Source organism: Scylla paramamosain, chromosome 14 (genome assembly GCF_035594125.1).
Source record: "Scylla paramamosain isolate STU-SP2022 chromosome 14, ASM3559412v1, whole genome shotgun sequence".
Lineage (NCBI taxonomy): Eukaryota > Metazoa > Arthropoda > Malacostraca > Decapoda > Portunidae > Scylla > Scylla paramamosain.
Genome location: NC_087164.1, coordinates 11,020,545 through 11,038,170, shown reverse-complemented (window position 1 = coordinate 11,038,170; position 17,626 = coordinate 11,020,545). Strand labels below are relative to the sequence as shown.

The following is a 17,626-nucleotide window of genomic DNA, read 5'->3' as shown; positions in this document are numbered from 1 at the left end:
TGATAACGAAGACACGAGTGAGCTAACGAGCTGTGTGTCTGTGTGTGTTTATAAGTGTGTGTCTGTGCTTTTATATTATACAGGTTACTTATGCCCCTCGACCAGTCTAGTGTCTATTTAAAAGTGACTGGACATGTAGAAAAAAGGACGAGACACAGCCAGAAATTTCTTCCTCGGGCACAGACGCTCAGTTACCACCACACGACCAGTAATCACAGCCTCGTGAGCCTCAGAGGGAACCCGCCGCCAAACTCCAGAGCACAGTAATAAAGTGTGGATCAGCAGCAGACTTATACCGCTGTCCGTGGATTACTCCTTCCTGCCTCACACTCTGGGACTCAAGTAATTGGATCAAGACCACGATTGAGTCATTAGCGGACTGTTGCCGACAAGATCGCATTTAGTGGCTGTATCGTCTTTTACTACTACTGCTGCCACTACTACTACTACTACTGCTACTACCAATACTAATACTAATACTACTACCGTGTTTTTCACCGCCAAAATATCACAGGTCAGCGTGACGTGGTATCATCTTTTACAGCAACAACAACAACAACAACAACAACAACAACAACAACAACAACAACAACAACAACAACAACAACAACAACAACAATAACAACAACAACAACTACTACTATTACTACTACTACTACTACTACTACTACTACTACTACTACCACCATGCCTCTCACAGCCAAAATACGTCGGAGCAGCGTAGCGTGGTATTGGGTAAAGCTTCTCATCCACGGCCCCCGCAGCCCTACAATGGCCATTACAGCCGACAGAGATGAGTTGAGAAGGCTGGGGCCCTTTGTCCTGCAGTGGCCCCTTAGAGGCCGGTGGTGATGGAGATGAAGGTTCTGGAGGGAAGATTCCATTCGTGTTTTCGCGTCAGACAGTTTCCCTTTCCTGGTGTTTCCCCGCCTCATGCATGTGAAGAGTGCAAGGTCGCCGGTTGTGGAAAGGCTCGGCTGTGAAGGGAATGCCATTATTATTTTAACGTTTGAAACTTGAAAAATCCTTCACCGAAACTTGTATACTGTAATCCATTCTCTCTAGGCAAGAAAGTGATTTATGCCAGGTATGGAAATGCTCTTCCCCACACTAACTGAATGAAGGATAGCTGTTTATTCATCAGGTTCGTCAGTCTCAGATACCAAAGAAAGGAACGCAGTTTAGTTAAGGAGACAATCCCTTAGACATATCAAAGCAACGGAGATCAGATCTTGCTCAAACTTGGTCTGGGAAAGGCCGCTTACGTCACGAATTGTAGATCATACCACGTCTTTTGTTTTACCTCGAGGTGGAGACTGCTGGCCCGCTTTCGCAACTGCTTATGTCTTCTGGATGATAAATGTCTTACCAGCAACGCGCCGGTGATGTGAAGGGAAGGAGCAGCGAGGAGAGAAGAACGAGCCTCCTTTTTGTATTCTTTCCTCCTTTCTGCTCCGGGAAGAAATTAGAGGTTGCAATGTCAAGAATGCAGGAAAAGTGAAACTGTTTGTGGCGATTTTGCTGCGGCTTGAATGGTAGTGACTCTTGATACTGAGCTATACTATTATCACGGAGAGTTAAAGATTTCCATTCCTCTTTTCTTTCCTCTCTTTCGGTGTCTCTATGTATATCTTCTTGTCCCTTCTTCACTGTACCTCAAAAGTAATTAATCCCAGAATTCACTGCATAACTCGTAAGGTTTACTGAATTTCCCCCCACCAAAAAAAATAAATAAAAAGAAAATAAAAAATCCCTGAAAAAATGACATCCACAGAGGTACAAGTTTACAGTAAAGGTATTTGATCCGGAAATCAGGTCAATTGACTAGGATCACTGAGGCAAAGCTTGTGTTGAGCTTCTATTACACCAGCATGATTATACAGCGCTGCCCTCCTTTTGGGGACCGAGTGGCAGGGCAGGGATCGTGTCTCACCCTACAACTCTTACCTTGAAAAATGTGGTGGCAGCGAGAGGGAGAGGGTTGCATCATTACCATTATTTAATTTATTCCGTATCGTGGCTGAGGAAAAGTTGTGCATTGCTGCTTCCACCCACGTGCCCAAGATTTTTTTTTTGTTGAGAGTGATGTGACTGCTAAACTGCAAGCCTCTCTTAACGGTGGGTGGGGAGAAGCCTTCGCCTTTGCTGTCATGTGTATCTTATTTTACATTAGATGCCAGATACGTAGTAGGTCACAAACAGCTTCGTTATGATTGGTAGGTTAGCTGCTGTTTGTTGTTTGCTTGTGATCCTTTGTGTGTGTGTGTGTGTGTGTGTGTGTGTGTGTGTGTGTGTGTGTGTGTGTGTGTGTGTGTGTGTGTGTGTGTGTGTGTGTGTGTGTGCGTGTGTTTGTCTGTAGTTTTACTGATGCTGATGAATACAATGCATTTTTCTCCTCACTGACAAAGATGGATTACGTCATGCATGGAGAGGACAGGCAGGCAGGGGGCACTCTCTCTCTCTCTCTCTCTCTCTCTCTCTCTCTCTCTCTCTCTCTCTCTCTCTCTCTCTCTCTCTCTCTCTCTCTCTCTCTCTCTCTCTCTGAGCAATATCATGAAAATAGTAAAGGTTTACGTGAAAATTATAAAGAAGTAGGCCATGTAACTGTAATTTGGTTTACATTTCGTGTGTGTGTGTGTGTGTGTGTGTGTGTGTGTGTGTGTGTGTGTGTGTGTGTGTGTGTGTGTGTGTGTGTGTGTGTGTGTCTGTGTTTGCTCGCTTCCTTCCTTGCGTGCGTAAAACTTCCACGAAAGCCGTTTTTCTTTAAATTTCTTGGTAGCATTACAGATGAAAACCATTCGTGCCGTTCCTCCTGTACTGCATACCTTTCAATACATCCCCTTTAGATAATTTTTAGGCGTGTTTATTTAGAGCGGCGAGCAAACGTGAAAGTGTCATCTCATAATTTGGACTTGGTAATGAATTTGACCCGTTTAAAGGTCGCGCGCAGGAACGGAATGTATAAATACGAGTTGCAGAGTTAAGGGAATTATTCGACAGTGTCACGATTTTAGTGCCGTCAATGTTTGCAGGTCAGTTGAGGGAACGCTCACACACAAAGTTGGGTAGTGCTGTTCAGAAACCGTTTTTTTTTTTTAGAAATTAAATGACGTAAGATAAAAAAAAAAAATCAACTTCCGTAACGCGCAATGATGTGCCGGTAAACACACACACACACACACACACACACATATAACATTTGAATTCGCGGTGAAATAATTATGGAAAAAGGCTTTGTTGTGATTTTTTTTTTTCTCTCTTTTACAGCGGGACCTAATAGGGGCGCGATAGTATGATTAAAAAATACCTTTTGATGTCCCTTAGTTGGAGGGAAAAAATACGGGACCCTGCGTATTTTTGGGGGGTTGGTTGGTGCTGCTGCTGGTGCTGCTCTTGTTTTTTGAGGGCAATCGTTTAATTAGGAATGGAAAGGGTAGGAAAGAGGGGAAAAAAAAAGACACCGGCTTGTGTGGATGGAGGTTATTGAGCTTCTCCTTCTCTCGTATTGAAAACACCTTCGATTTTTTTTGCGGCAACAGACATTATTGTGTATGGGAACTTTTTTCATCTTTGCTATCTTTTCAGGTGTATTTCACTTAGTTTATGTTTAATTCTTGTAAAGTTTCTTCCATATAGGATGAGAGAGAGAGAGAGAGAGAGAGAGAGAGAGAGAGAGAGAGAGAGAGAGAGAGAGAGAGAGAGAGAGAGAGAGAGAGAGAGAGAGAGAGAGAGAGAGAGAGAGAGAGAGAGAGAGAGAGAGAGAGAGAGAGAGAGAGAATATATATATGAAAGGCACACATACATACCCATTGAGAGACAAACAGACAGACAGACAAAGGAATATAGCGTTCAAGACACAAACACACACCAACAGACAGACAAATAAACACATAAACACAAAGAAACATATACGAATACAGATAAACAGACAAGAGACACATATACCTACCTATCTACCCACCCATCTACACAAACACACACACACACACACACACACACACACACACACACACACACACACACACACACACACACATACACACACACACACAGAGACAGTGCATGCAGTAATGAGCTGTCCCATCCAACACACGAGTTCTCACATTCAACACAACACGCTCACATTAACAAAGATTCCACGCGGCTCAGGGCAAGCTCGTCTGTCTGTCCCTCCTCTATTCACCCGCTGCGGCTTCCTGGCGTGGATGCATCAGCCTGATTCACCTCGCAGTTCCGGGTTACGTGAGGCTAGCGCGTAGTGGTCCAGGAAGCAGCCCAGTGCGTGCAGAGAGGGACGCTAGACAAGTTTGCGGCGCTCGGCTCTCTTAGGCAATGTTTTTCTTTGTCGTTCCTGTGTGTTACTGAGTCTGGTTCACGTTTGGTATTGTTTGCCAGAGTTTATCAGCGCTATTGGAGATATTAGATAAGAGGAAGAAAGAGAGAGACAGATACACATAGAGAGCACCATGGATATTTCTTTCTTTTCAAGTATGTTACTGTGTCTGGTTCACGTTTTTGTTTTTATTTACCTGGTGGAGTTCATACGCATTGTGAGAGATATTAGATAAGAGAAAGAGAGACAGACAGACAGACAGACAGACGGAAAGCACCACTGAAAAACCCCTCTTAATGACTGAAAATATCGTGTAACAGAAACGAACACGACTTTCCGTTTAATTTTTTGAGGTGAACGCATATAAAAAAAAATCATTAGAATACCATACTGATATGTTAACAAATACTGAATGTGAAAAATTAGTCATAAATCCTGTGTTCCCTTCCCCCGGCGATCAGTCACACGCAGGAGAGGGGACAGACCCAACTTGGTGCCATAATCCTACAACCAGTGACACATGACGACGATCTCTCTTCCCTTGCTTCCTCAGTTATCTATTTATTTAGTATCTTTTTATGCTTTTTTTCTTTTCTTTTTTTTTGCCATGATGTGAGCCGACTTAGGTACAAAGACTAGAGGAAAGAACACTTATTTCATGCCTTCCTTCCTCTCAAAAATAGTAAGATTTAAAAGGGAAATATTCACTTCCTTCCCATGTTAGAGGTAGAGAGGCAGAGAAAGACAGAGAGAACTTGGAAGTGGAGATAGATAGAAGGGAAAGAAGAGAGAAAAGGTTCCCATGTTAAGAGGGCAAATATTTTATGCATTCCCAGTATTGAGTAAAGAACAAGATATTTCCATGAATTCCACTGACTCTTTATCGCCTGAGTAGGATATTCACAGTCACGCACACAGAGGTACAGTCAGGGTTACAGTTGCCGGCACTGAAATAACGTGTAATTATGCTTTGAAAGTGGAAATGTTTATTCATGTCACGAAAAAAAACAACTAATGCGACCGCAAGGCATGGCGGAATTTTCCTGCATACTAATGAGGTTATGTTAAGCGATTTCGATGTTTTTTTTATTTTATTTTATTTTTTTTATTTATTATTATTTTTTTTTTTCATTGACGTGCGAAAGGCTTGACGTGACCGATCAGTAAACACTAGACCGCCGCAGCGAATACAAATACATAAAAAAAATAATAATAATAAATAAATAAATTCTGTATAAGATAAACGTGGTCTTGAAACCTCGTGATTACTAGTAAATTTAACCTAGCCAACTCTCACTCCCTCGCACTTAACTTAACCAGACGCTGTTTTTTGTTCTGTCATTCCCTATCTATATGACGTGGAGAGTAACATGCCTTGCCTTCATAGACACTGTTTTTAGACACTGTTTTTGCTGATACATGTTTTCTAAAGGTAGATAGTGTGATTCTCCAACTTGTCTTTATTTGCATCCCAACTTTTATGCATCAGTCACTGCATCTACATGACATGGAGAGTAACGTGCCTAGTGTTCCTTCCTAAGAATGCAATCATAGACACTGTTTTCTTTGACATATATTTGTTTAAGAAGGATGGTGTGATTCTCTGACTGGTCTTTGTGCTTTTTATCTCTTTTTCCCCATTTTTTCTATCATTCCCTGCATCTACATGAACTGGAGAGTAACTAAGAATACAGGCATAGAATTTTCCGTTGATATTGTTTTGAAGACAGATGGAGCGATTCTTCAATTTATCTGTGTTTTCATCCCAACTTTTTTTCTTTTTTCTATTAATCCCTGGAGAGTAACGCGCCTTCCTTCCTTCCTTCCCCTTCAGGAGCCTGGACTCATCGGCGTACAACAAGGCGAACGAACTTCAGGAGGACATCAGCATGAGACGCTTCGACTTGCAAGTGGCTCAGGTGCATCTCTCGGCAGTGAAGGCTCAGGTAAGACTCCGGGGAGGCACAACGGGAGCGTGAAGTGCGCGACGAAGCCCGCCTGAGGTACGAAGGGAAGGGAAGGGAAGAAAATTGGGAAGGAAAATATGCATCTCTTGGTCCACCGAATGTTTGAGTAAGGAAAGGCGGATGATGGAAGTCCAAATGTTTACGTTTCATGTTGGATTTTTATTCTGTGTGGATTTGTAGTTGATTTTATTCCGTAGATATTGTTTTGTGGGTTTTATTTTGTAGATGTTGTGAAGTTTATTTGATTTCGTGTAATAGGTTGGGTTTGGGTTTTTATACTAGTGTTTTTAATTTCACACACACACACACACACACACACACACACACACACACACACACACACACACACACACACACACACACACACACACACACACACACACACACACACACACACACACAGAGTACTCAAATAGGTACATTAAGTAAACACTTTGATTCTTCAGTGCCAGAAAAATTCCGAAGAAGTCTTGGTTTTCAGCCCATAAAGTTTAACATCCAATAAAAAGTTGCCTGTTTTCAAAGAGCGTGTAATCAACTCAGATAAGCAATTAACCTTCCCTCCTCTATGCTGACTGAAGATCGGTCAGGGAATGGTAAATGAGATGGGGCACAGATTAAAGGCTCTTTTGATGCTGGAGGTACTGGCTCTCGCTGGGAATCCTCCTGGTGTACCATGTCTCAGTGGGGAAAGGGGAGGTTGTGACAAATGACCTCCTGTGACAAGAGTGAATCCTTACTGAGTGTAGCACGTTTCAATTTGAGGGATTTAAGTAGAATCCAATGGCAATTTTACCTGTTGTGACTTAAAACTACAGTAAATTTAGACTTTAGTTGTCATAACCTTGATTCGACAAGGGAAGGGAGGAAGGTTGTGACAAGTAACTTCCTGTGACATGAGTGAATCATTACTAAGTGTAGCACGTTTCAGTTATGGTATTTTTTAGTTTTTGTTCCTGGAGATTTGAATGATCGGTCTGTTGTCATGATTTGAGATGGCCTTATCTTTTAATCTTCTTCGTCTGGCACTGTTATCTTTCTTTCCTGGCTTCTGCGGATACTGTAACGTAGCGTCTAAGCTTTCTTTTTCCTTATACGAGTATCTTCCCACCTTCTACTTTTTGTCATTCCTCTTTTTTTTGGATACTTTCTCCTCTCCAGAGGCACTCGTCTTTCCTTTTTATCACCTTTCCTTTAACTTATCTCCTCCTTTCACCCATCTAGGCTTCCCTTCCCATTGATCCACCTGTCCCATAAACCTTTAGAATAACACTTAATATCGATTACCTCCACATTATTCTTGCTCCACTTTGTTCCTCTTAGCACACTTATCTGGGCTCGCTCACGTGCCTCCCTCTCTCCTCCCGGGCACGACCCCACCTCGAGGGAGATCAAAGATTTAGGCAAGGCAGGCTGGCCGGGAGGCGTGTCCGGAGAGGGAGCGAGGAGGGTGGAACTGTAAAGGGTTCTCCGTATAATCCAGCACGTTTTATGCCACAGCCTCTCCTTTATTTCCACCTAGCGAGAAGTAGTCGTGTGATTTCCCTTAGTAGGTTCTATTGGTTATAAGTAAGAGGGTGTTTTGTCTCGCTGGAATGCTCAGGTTTTGTGTGACTGTGTAATTTTAGTCATACCTCAGTGTGTGGAATTCACGGAGATGTACGGAAAGAGGAAAATTGTTACGGTCCCACGTGAAAGTTGTGGAAAATATTAGTGTTGGGCTGTCAGTCATGTGTAAGAGTGTTTAAGAATGTGTGTGTGTGTGTGTGTGTGTGTGTGTGTGTGTGTGTGTGTGTGTGTGTGTGTGTGCGTGTGTGTTTTAAGGACCAGGAATCGTGTATGAAAGAATAGATAGAAGAAAAAAGAAAGAAATATCGCAGGTGTTAATAAATAAATAAGTTGAGTAGATAATGTATGAATTACGAAATGGAATGCCATCATACTCGTCGGAGCGTTGATACCACGTCCCTAACCCGTCACCGCCCCGCCTCTCGCCCTCCCCTCCTGTCTCCGTTCACCCGTAAACTCTTGTATGTCCGACTTCAGCCGACATCATAAGTTTTAATTAAAATGTAACCGAGGGACCTTTTGATGTATGTTAAGGACCAAATGGCGCCGATGAGTAAAAATGAATAGATAAATAATAAATCCATATGTTGTATCATCACCACTAGCAAAAATTTGGTCACGCGTTCCCAGGTGTTTTTCGCAACTTTTTTTTTTTTTTTTTTTTTCAGAGCAACATTTTCTGTAACGCTAAAAGTTTTGATTGCACCATTGTTAAAAAAAAAATGTCACTCATCCGCTGTAGAGTTTTGCACTTTTAACTTTTTTTTTATTTTTTTTTTTTATATTTTGGCTGTCATTACATGTCCCTAGGCTTGGGAACTGTGAAAGGAAGTCAGGACGGATTGCAAGAAGCCACTAGGAGATGCAGGAGGTCAGTAGCACCTTCAAGAATCACAAGATGCCACCAAGAGCTGCATCAAGCCAATGGAAACCGCAACAAGCCAGTAGTACCTGAAAGAACCCAGTAGAAGCTGTAAGAAATTAGTTGGAGCTTCATAAAAACAATAAGAGCTGCAGGAAGAACCCAGTAGAAGCTCAAAGCCCAAAATGTTCCTATTTCACTTGTCTGAGAACGATAACGTAGATTTTTCCCTTTTTTTTGTGTGTGTGCTCTCACCGCCTCCTTCACGGGAAGTAGGAGAGGTAAGGACAAGAACCCAAGCTTACCTCTTACTGCAACACGCATCGCTACGACGCCACAAACTCTAAGACCAGACATCACCTACACATTCACTCCTCTAGAACCATTGGTGGGCCCGCAGAACATCTCTCTGACCTTGAAACATCTAAGTGCACAGGTGCGTGAAATGGCAACTATAATAGAAAAGCACCCCCAGTAAGTTTCCCCACACTGAAAGAAAAATGAAGGCGATGAAATTTCACACAAAATGGCGCACAGGTCATTCTGAGGACTGGAACTGCCTCGCTTGACTGGATCCATTAGCGGGAGTCGTCAGCCGCTGATCTACGACGCCCGCTTCTGTGGTGTCTGCGAGTCGAGTGCCTAGTCTTACCTTTTGTCTGTTTCCGTCGGCAGCTTCTGAGTCGTCGTCGTTTGCTTGGGCGGCAGGATGAGGCGCATCTCGTGTGTTGGTCTTGACGACGTTAATGTCTTGCAAGAGAGAGAGAGAGAGAGAGAGAGAGAGAGAGAGAAAGAGAATGATGTGTTTATGTGTATATATATGTGTGTGTGTGTGTGTGTGTGTGTGTGTGTGTGTGTGTGTGTGTGTGTGTGTGTTTCATTAGCGTGATCTCGTGTCTTTCTCACCCTCCCTCACTATACAATCATGCGCCACACGAAGCACAACAATAACAGGCTACAGTCATACACTAAAGCAAGACGCCACTGTAACGTATCCCTGTGTTAGCGACCCGCCCCTGCTGTTGCTGCTGCTGTTGCTTTGTTTACTTACAGCTCATAGCGAAGAAAGGAAATCGTTACCCCCCCTTGCATCTTTACACACTAGTTCCTGATTCTTATGACTTTACCCTCTATATTTCTTACCTTGATTTTTGATAATGTGCACGCTTCATTTATTCATCAGCGTAATGTTTTTTTTTTTTCACACTTCATAGATAAAGTCCATATAGTTTCTTTTTATATAGTAGATTAACCTTCCTTTTAGAATATATCATTGTTTTTCTTCTCTTCTTCTCCTTCCTCTCTTCCTCCCCATTTGTTTTATGGAGCCATTTTCAATATCCACTTTTCCCCCGCACTGTGTTTTCAGTTCATTCTATCAGAGTCTCACGCGAGGCGCTGTTCCTCCCGTCTTCCTCCAGGCGGGTGACGTGGCTAATTGAACGTCAGGCGATGTTTCCTCTTAAGACTCAAGTGAACGAGAGAAGGTGGCTGCTAGATCTCGGTAACAGAGAGAGAGAGAGAGAGAGAGAGAGAGAGAGAGAGAGAGAGAGAGAGAGAGAGAGAGAGAGAGAGAGAGAGAGAGAGAGAGGGGGAGGGAGGTAGCTAGGAAACAAAAGCTAGAAGTCATCAGGCCTACCCGTGAAACCTACCTATTTTCACCTGCCATCCCCTCTTCATAAGACAGACAGACAGACAACCATACTGACAGTCTGTGCACCAAACCTTAAGCAGAGATTTCCCATAAATTTCATACTAACATTCTTAGGGATGACAATTCGCCTTCAAGTGAACATTCCCGGTCGTGTGTATGCGTATGGTGGAAGTTAAATCAATCTGTAGATCGTATGGAAGGAGAAAAATGAGGGCAACGCTTCTGATGAATGACTAGGAGAGAGGCAGTCACCCAGAGAGAGAGAGAGAGAGAGAGAGAGAAGAGAGGAGCTCGAGCAGTGAAAAGTGACTGACAGACGAAGTGAAGTAAAGAGATGAGTCACCAAGAAATAGAAGTCCTTGGGTAATCGACTGACGGTGTTCGTGGCGAGTGAGAAAGAAGAAAAAGAGCATACATGTAGCTATAGCATAAGTATATATCTGTATCCCATCATTAACCCTCACTCAGTCATCTCCTCACACTTGGTAGGTCAGTGGTGAAAGTCCGCAACACTCCCTCACAACAGCGCGGCATGAGGGAGTGAGGGAGGGCAGATTGCAGGCCGCTTATAACCAGAACGTGAGCTGGGAGGAGTATCATTTTATGGCGCGTTGATGTTATCGGATCAGGAAGGCTTATCACCCTCTTGGAATAGCGCCGTGGCTCCCTCCCGCCATCCCACAAGCCGCTCTACCCCGCCCGTCTCTCTCACCCTGCCTCGCTTCATACAAAGAGAGAGAGAGAGAGAGAGAGAGAGAGAGAGAGAGAGAGAGAGAGAGAGAGAGAGAGAGAGAGAGAGAGAGAGAGAGAGAGAGAGAGACCTTTACTACTTCACACATGTGTTAACTTAGCCATTATATGCTCATTGCCAAACACCTCATGAAAATAAAACGAAAGAAAACCTCTCATGAACACAGATACATCAATAGATAGTTAAAGTTAAGCATAGGTACTTCATGCCACGAAGTCCACAGCATTTACTATAGAACAGGAACACAAACAGCAGTACGTCTATTTTGTTATGCCAAGGTACAAAATAACGCATTCTCAAAGTTTTCTGTTACTCATTTGAATTATCGTTGAGAAAGAGAGAGAGAGAGAGAGAGAGAGAGAGAGAGAGAGAGAGAGAGAGAGAGAGAGAGAGAGAGAGAGAGAGAGAGAAGGGAAGGGAATATCAAAACACCTCAAAAAGTAAATTAGCCTTTCTCTTGGCCCTTTCACTTATACTTCAACTTGTTTCTTTTGAGGGGAACGTCATTATGAGCACCTCTTTTCTAGCCCATTTTTTCCCCCTAGCCCGGTCTCCCGAACAATTTTTAAAAAGAGTGTGGTAAAAAGAGTGTGGTCATATAAGTTTTCAAGGGTCTTTCATTATTCTAGTCGTAGTTTAACAAAGCTTCTGCACCACTGATGAGGAAAACATAAAGAGATTTTGACTGATCATCTCTGTGGTCTTTAAAAACACTCCCATTGAGAGTTCCAGGTGTTTTCAAGAACCAGAAATTAGTGCTGTAAAGTAGAGACTACGTTATCTCTTTAAGTGGAAGGTTGTGTCTTGCATCAGCTGCTATCTGTCTTCACTTCAGCAACATTTCACAGACTTGTCTTAGAGTGGATGTTATTTTTTTACCTCAGCATACGCGAAACCTTCCTGGATATTAAGTTATTAATAGATTATCAAAATATTCACCACCCACTGTAGTTTTCGTGTCTCCCCATGATTTTTCAACACGAGAGAGGCATCAACTTTGTCTCTTTCTCTTACCATCCAAAAAAATAAAGAAAGACAAAGACTTACAAAGAGACAGACACACCAACACGAAAACGAACGGAGTAACCAGACAGAAAGACAGACAGATAGACCGATAAGCAGTTATACATGCATACATACATGCATACATAACTTACACATATACATGCATACATGAATTCCTTAAGAAGAGAGAGAGAGAGAGAGAGAGAGAGAGAGAGAGAGAGAGAGAGAGAGAGAGAGAGAGAGAGAGAGAGAGAGAGAGAGAGAGAGAGAGAGAACGAAAGAAATTCACAGAGAGAGAGAGAGAGAGAGAGAGAGAGAGAGAGAGAGAGAGAGAGAGAGAGAGAGAGAGAGAGAGAGAGAGAGAGAGAGAGAGAGAGAGAGAGAGAAACGAAAGAAATTCACAGAGAGAGAGAGAGAGAGAGAGAGAGAGAGGAAACGAAAGAAATTCACAGAGAGAGAGAGAGAGAGAGAGAGAGAGAGAGAGAGAGAGAGAGAGAGAGAGAGAGAGAGAGAGAGAGAGAGAGAGAGAGAGAGAGAGAGAGAGAGAGAGAGAGAGAGAGAAACGAAAGAAATTCACAGAGAGAGAGAGAGAGAGAGAGAGAGAGAGAGAGAGAGAGAGAGAGAGAGAGAGAGAGAGAGAGAGAGAGAGACAGAAGACCCGTGCAGGGCCAGTCACGTCTGCCCCGCCGCGGTGTTCGCACGTCGCCAGTCTCTCTCTCGCCCTCCCTCCGTGTTCAAAGCTCACAGATATTCCCCCGCTCACATTCGAGTCCTTCTCTGACAACGCAGCCATACCAGTGTTCAAAATTGAGTGCCCACTCCTATGCCTGTCCATTCAGTACTTCCCTTGCGTTCAAACAGATAAAAAAAGAGATCTTGCATTATTCCCCAGTTCCCCCTTTCCCCCTCAGCAAAGACTGTAATATTCGTGGCATTTTCTCCCATCGGGACTCGAGTTGTTGCGTCAGTTTTCAGTTGTCAGTCGCGGAGAGCCTACGAGTGATAGCGTTGTAAGAGTGCCGGAGGAATTGATTCACCCCCCTCCGCGGAACTGTGACCAGCACGAGGTAAAGATTTGTACATAGGTATACAGTACACACTACCTCTAGAAGCCCCCATCGAGACTGACTGTCTGCCCACTCACTGAAGGAAGGTCGTGGTCGTAGCGTAACATACAGTAGTCTAGTTCCGGACTCCAGCCCTCGACCGCTGCCCTAGCCACCTCCTGTCGTAGTGTTGCGTCACTGTACACTTTTGTTGTGTGCATTACGTCCCTTCCTCCTCCCATCCCTACGTGATACATAGTGTAGTACGTTGATTGGTTGGTTATTTTGTTGCATTCGATTTTGTATTAGATTTGAGTCAGTGATATACATTCTCTCTCCTACGTGGATTTTCATGCATTTCTGCCCCGTCTGTGGGTGGTAATTCATACGTATCTGCGTATTAGAAGCGTGTATATCGTTTTGATCTCAGGTAGCACGCCCTGCCAACCCTCCCTCAAGCAACAACCCCGCGACACTTTTGGTTGACTTGTTCCCAAAGAATCGACGTCATTTGGTCCAAGATGGGATTGCATAATCTGTACAAATTGGTAAGTTTTTTTAAAGAGACCCTAAAATCCTATTTTTCACCTTTTTGAAATCTTTTTTTTTTCCTTGGGTCAAATTTTGTGAATGTTTTGTTTTTTTAATCTTCATGTATGGTTGTTATATTTCTTAACTTCCTCTTGTCTTGTCTCTTAATGAAATGTTACTGAATAGAGGAGTGATGGATAAATGTTTATTTTTCTTCTCCTCTTTCTACTCCTCCCCTCTCCTCCTTCTCCTCCTCTTCCTCCTCCCCTTTCCTCCGCTTCCTTTTTCCTTCTTCTCCCTTTCCTTCTTATTGTGTTTGTTTTCGTGTTTTGTTTGTTTGTTTGTTTGTTTGTTTGTTTGTTGTTGTTTTACTATTGCTGTTGTCTCATCTCGCCGCAGCTCTTCCTTGCACTTGGCATTGTGTAGTAATAAAGCAACCCTCTCTACTTTCTGTTTCTAAATTTAGCATCTTATATATTATGCAACTAGGTCACTGCGCAGAAATTTTTCACCTTTTTATTTACAGGGAAAAAAAAACGCTGATGTAAGCACTTCTTTTCCTCTTGAGATCAAAGAAAAGGGAGGGTCTTTTGATGGCAGCCCTTTTTTATATGTGTTTCCTTAATGTACTACACAAGAGAGATGGGTCCGAAAACAAAAGAAGTATAAGTTTCTGAAGGTTGGCGCTTTTTGATAACCAGTCTTTTATAATGTAGCTCCATTTCCTCCAAGACTCCTGTGAACTGGGGAGCCTTTGTGTCATTTTGTGTCATTCGTATCACTGACAGATCTCGTGACATCAGTAGGATCTCTGTAGGTAGTGAGTGAAGGCTCGTATTGACTGAAGGCTCGTATACCTTAAATGCTTTCGTCTCTTATTAGCAGTGTTTCCAAAGGCCACAGATGATTGGTTAAGTTCCTATGGGTATTTTTTCCACTACTACTACGGAATCCTTGTTTAAACTGTGGGTAGAATTATTGAAACACTCTTGAAAGTTACACGTATAAAGGTTTGTATACTTAACGCTTTTTTTCTCTCATCAGTAGTGTTTCCAAAAGGCCACGAATGATTAGTCAAGTTTCCATGGGTATTTTTTCCACCAACTGCTACGGAATCCTTGTTTAAACTGTGGCTAAAATTATGAAAGCACTCTTGAAAACTGTAAAAAACACTCTTGAAAATTAAAGACCATTACTGATATAGAATCTGGCAAGAGGAGACGGAGAGGAGACGCTTAAACATATGAGACACAGACCTTTAAATACATGCACCTTTCGTATGTTAATTGCAACACCTAAGATTCATGACGCTTTGGATCATCTATTTACCTATTTCACACGACCACTTTTCGTTCCTTCACGGGTTAGCAAGGTGAAGGGGCCAAGTATGAACCACAGACTTAACTGAGCTTCAAAGATGAGGCGGTGCGCTCCTTGTATCTGCGTTGTTGCGTCATGCTTAAAGGAAGATATTGCTGACTGTTCCTGATAAGCCGCGCTGAGGAAACTGCCGGGCGCGTGGGTGGAGAGAGAGAGAGAGAGAGAGAGAGAGAGAGAGAGAGAGAGAGGAGAGAGAGAGAGAGAGAGAGAGAGATGACACTGCCGTACAAAGAATTGCTTTTCTTGTTCACGTGGGACACACACACACACACACACACACGATATCACAAGCCACTTGTAAATTTTGCCTTGAGATTTTTCATTTAGTCGACATGCTTGTAAGAAAGTTTTTTTTTTTTTCAGTCCCTTGTTATTATATAAACTTAGCAAAAGACGAACATGCAACGAAACTACTATTTTTTTTTTTTTTTTTTTTGGTCCGCCATCATCACGTGACTGGGAAAGTAGGATGCAGTGAAGCTATTTTTACCTTTATATTCCTCATCATTATCACTATTTACGCTCAACGCAAGACTAGCATGCAACGAAGCTTTTTTTTTTGTATCCATTTATATTTATCTATTATAATTATTCCCCATCATCACGAGACTCAAAGCTAGGATGCAATGCTCTTTTTTTTTTCACACCAACATCATCACTTATGCTCAACGAAAGGCTAACTTGTAATGAGGATTTTTTTTTTTCCATTCATTTATATATTTCCTTTTTCCACCTCACCATTCATCACGAGACTCAACAGTAGAATACACTGAAGTTCTTTTTTGTTATTGTTGTTATTTTCAACAAATGACTAAGACGCAGTGAAGTTTTTTTCCTTCTTTTTCTTCTTTTTGTCTCCCCCCAGCCTTCATCACAAGACTCAATAAGAAGATGCAAACGAAGCTACTTTTTTGTCTCCAGTGTCAGTAGGATCAACAAAAGGCCTTACTAGATTCAGCCTACACGAGCACCGAACACCAAACGGCCCCTCCCCCACTAAACCTCCAGATCTCAAGGGCCACCGAAGTAGGCCTCGGAAAAATATTCTTCCTTTCATTTTATCTTCCTTTAGTAGCCTCACGTATTGTTCGCTCCGTTCCCTAACACTGAATATTACTTTTTTGTTAAGACTAACGTTCCTGATGGTGAAAGCGCAGGTAGTTTCCTTCGGTGTTCTTAGCGGCAAGTCTGCAGCGTATTGCTCATTTTACAGGCGATTGGTTCTTCAGATAAAGGTTGGGCGAAGGATTTTTTACCGCTCACCAGGAAGGGAGGAGCGTCAGTGCTGGGGACAAAGCTGGAGAGGTGAGACAGGTTGCTTCGGCCACGTGCACAGGAGACTGGAGACTTAAGGAAGATGATGGAGGAAAGGAGGAACATTTTGGGCTATTTAAAGCATGTATTTGTCACGTAAAGTGCGTGCTAACTTTAACTTGGTGGCCGGTTTGATTTTTTTCTTTACGTAAAGCTTTTTTTTTTTTAGCTTTCGGCTTTTGGAGGGTTTAAAATTTTCTCTTTAAACACTCTCTCTCTCTCTCTCTCTCTCTCTCTCTCTCTCTCTCTCTCTCTCTCTCTCTCTCTCTCTCTCTCTCTCTCTCTCTCTCTCTCTCTCTCTCTCTCTCTCTCTCTCTCTCTCTCTCTCTCTCTCTCTCTTCTCTCCTCCTCTCCTTCCCTCCCCTAATCCTGCGTCATTACAGTTGCCTCTCGCAATGTCACAAGGACCATAATCGCCCGCACTGGATTGAGGTAAACTGGAGCACAAATCCACGATACCTCTGGGAATTTTCGTGTAACATTTTTACCTCATGTGGGCGAGAGGCGGAAATGTCGCTCCCCCACCCCCGTGAAGCTGACACCAAAGGAAGGGGGAAAAGTTGGTGAATGGGAGCAAGAGGAAGGGTGAAAATGAGGAATGAAAGAGAGAGGGAGGGATGAGGGGGAAGGAAAGAAGTGCTGGCTGCAGAATTAAGTGTGAGGATTAGGAGGAGAGGAGAGGAAGGATTTGGGAGTAAAGTAAGGCGAATTAGAGGAGGATGAAGTAGTGGAGGAGGAAGAAGGAGGAAGAAGAAGGAGGAGGAGGAAATGAGAAGGAGATTAGGAAAACGAGGGGTAAGACGAGGAGGAGGGGAGGGGGAAGACATGAGAGAGAGAATAGGTGAGGGGGAAGGAAGAAGAGGGGGAAGTTAAAGAGGAAAACCAGGAAAGAAGAAGAAATAGAGTAGAAGCGGAATAGAAGAAAATGAGAGGGAGGAGATTAGGAATAAAGAGTAAGAGAAGAAGGTGGAAGAGAGTAAGAATACGTGAGAGAGAAATGATGAGGTGAAGAAGAAAGAGGAAGTTAAAGAGGAAGAGGAAGAAGGAGAGAAAGAGATGAAGAAAGAGGAAGAGAAAATGAAGAACAAGAACAGAAAATAGAAAGAAAGATAATGACAAAATACAGGAAAAGGAGAAGGTGAATGAGAAGAATTAATAGATAAATTTCGAACACTGAATAAAATAGAAGATAGAAACCTCAAACAACCTAACAC

The 17,626-nt window shown here is 42.8% G+C and overlaps 1 protein-coding gene across 1 annotated transcript in view; it reads left to right on the top strand.

Annotated features, from left to right (window-relative positions):
• The window catches only part of LOC135106856 (uncharacterized), a 148,121-nt gene that overhangs the window by 32,322 nt on the left and 98,173 nt on the right, over positions 1 to 17,626 (top strand). The window contains 1 exon segment of the mRNA XM_064016223.1: positions 6,168 to 6,279. Within this exon segment, the coding sequence (XP_063872293.1) occupies positions 6,168 to 6,279 (112 nt within the window).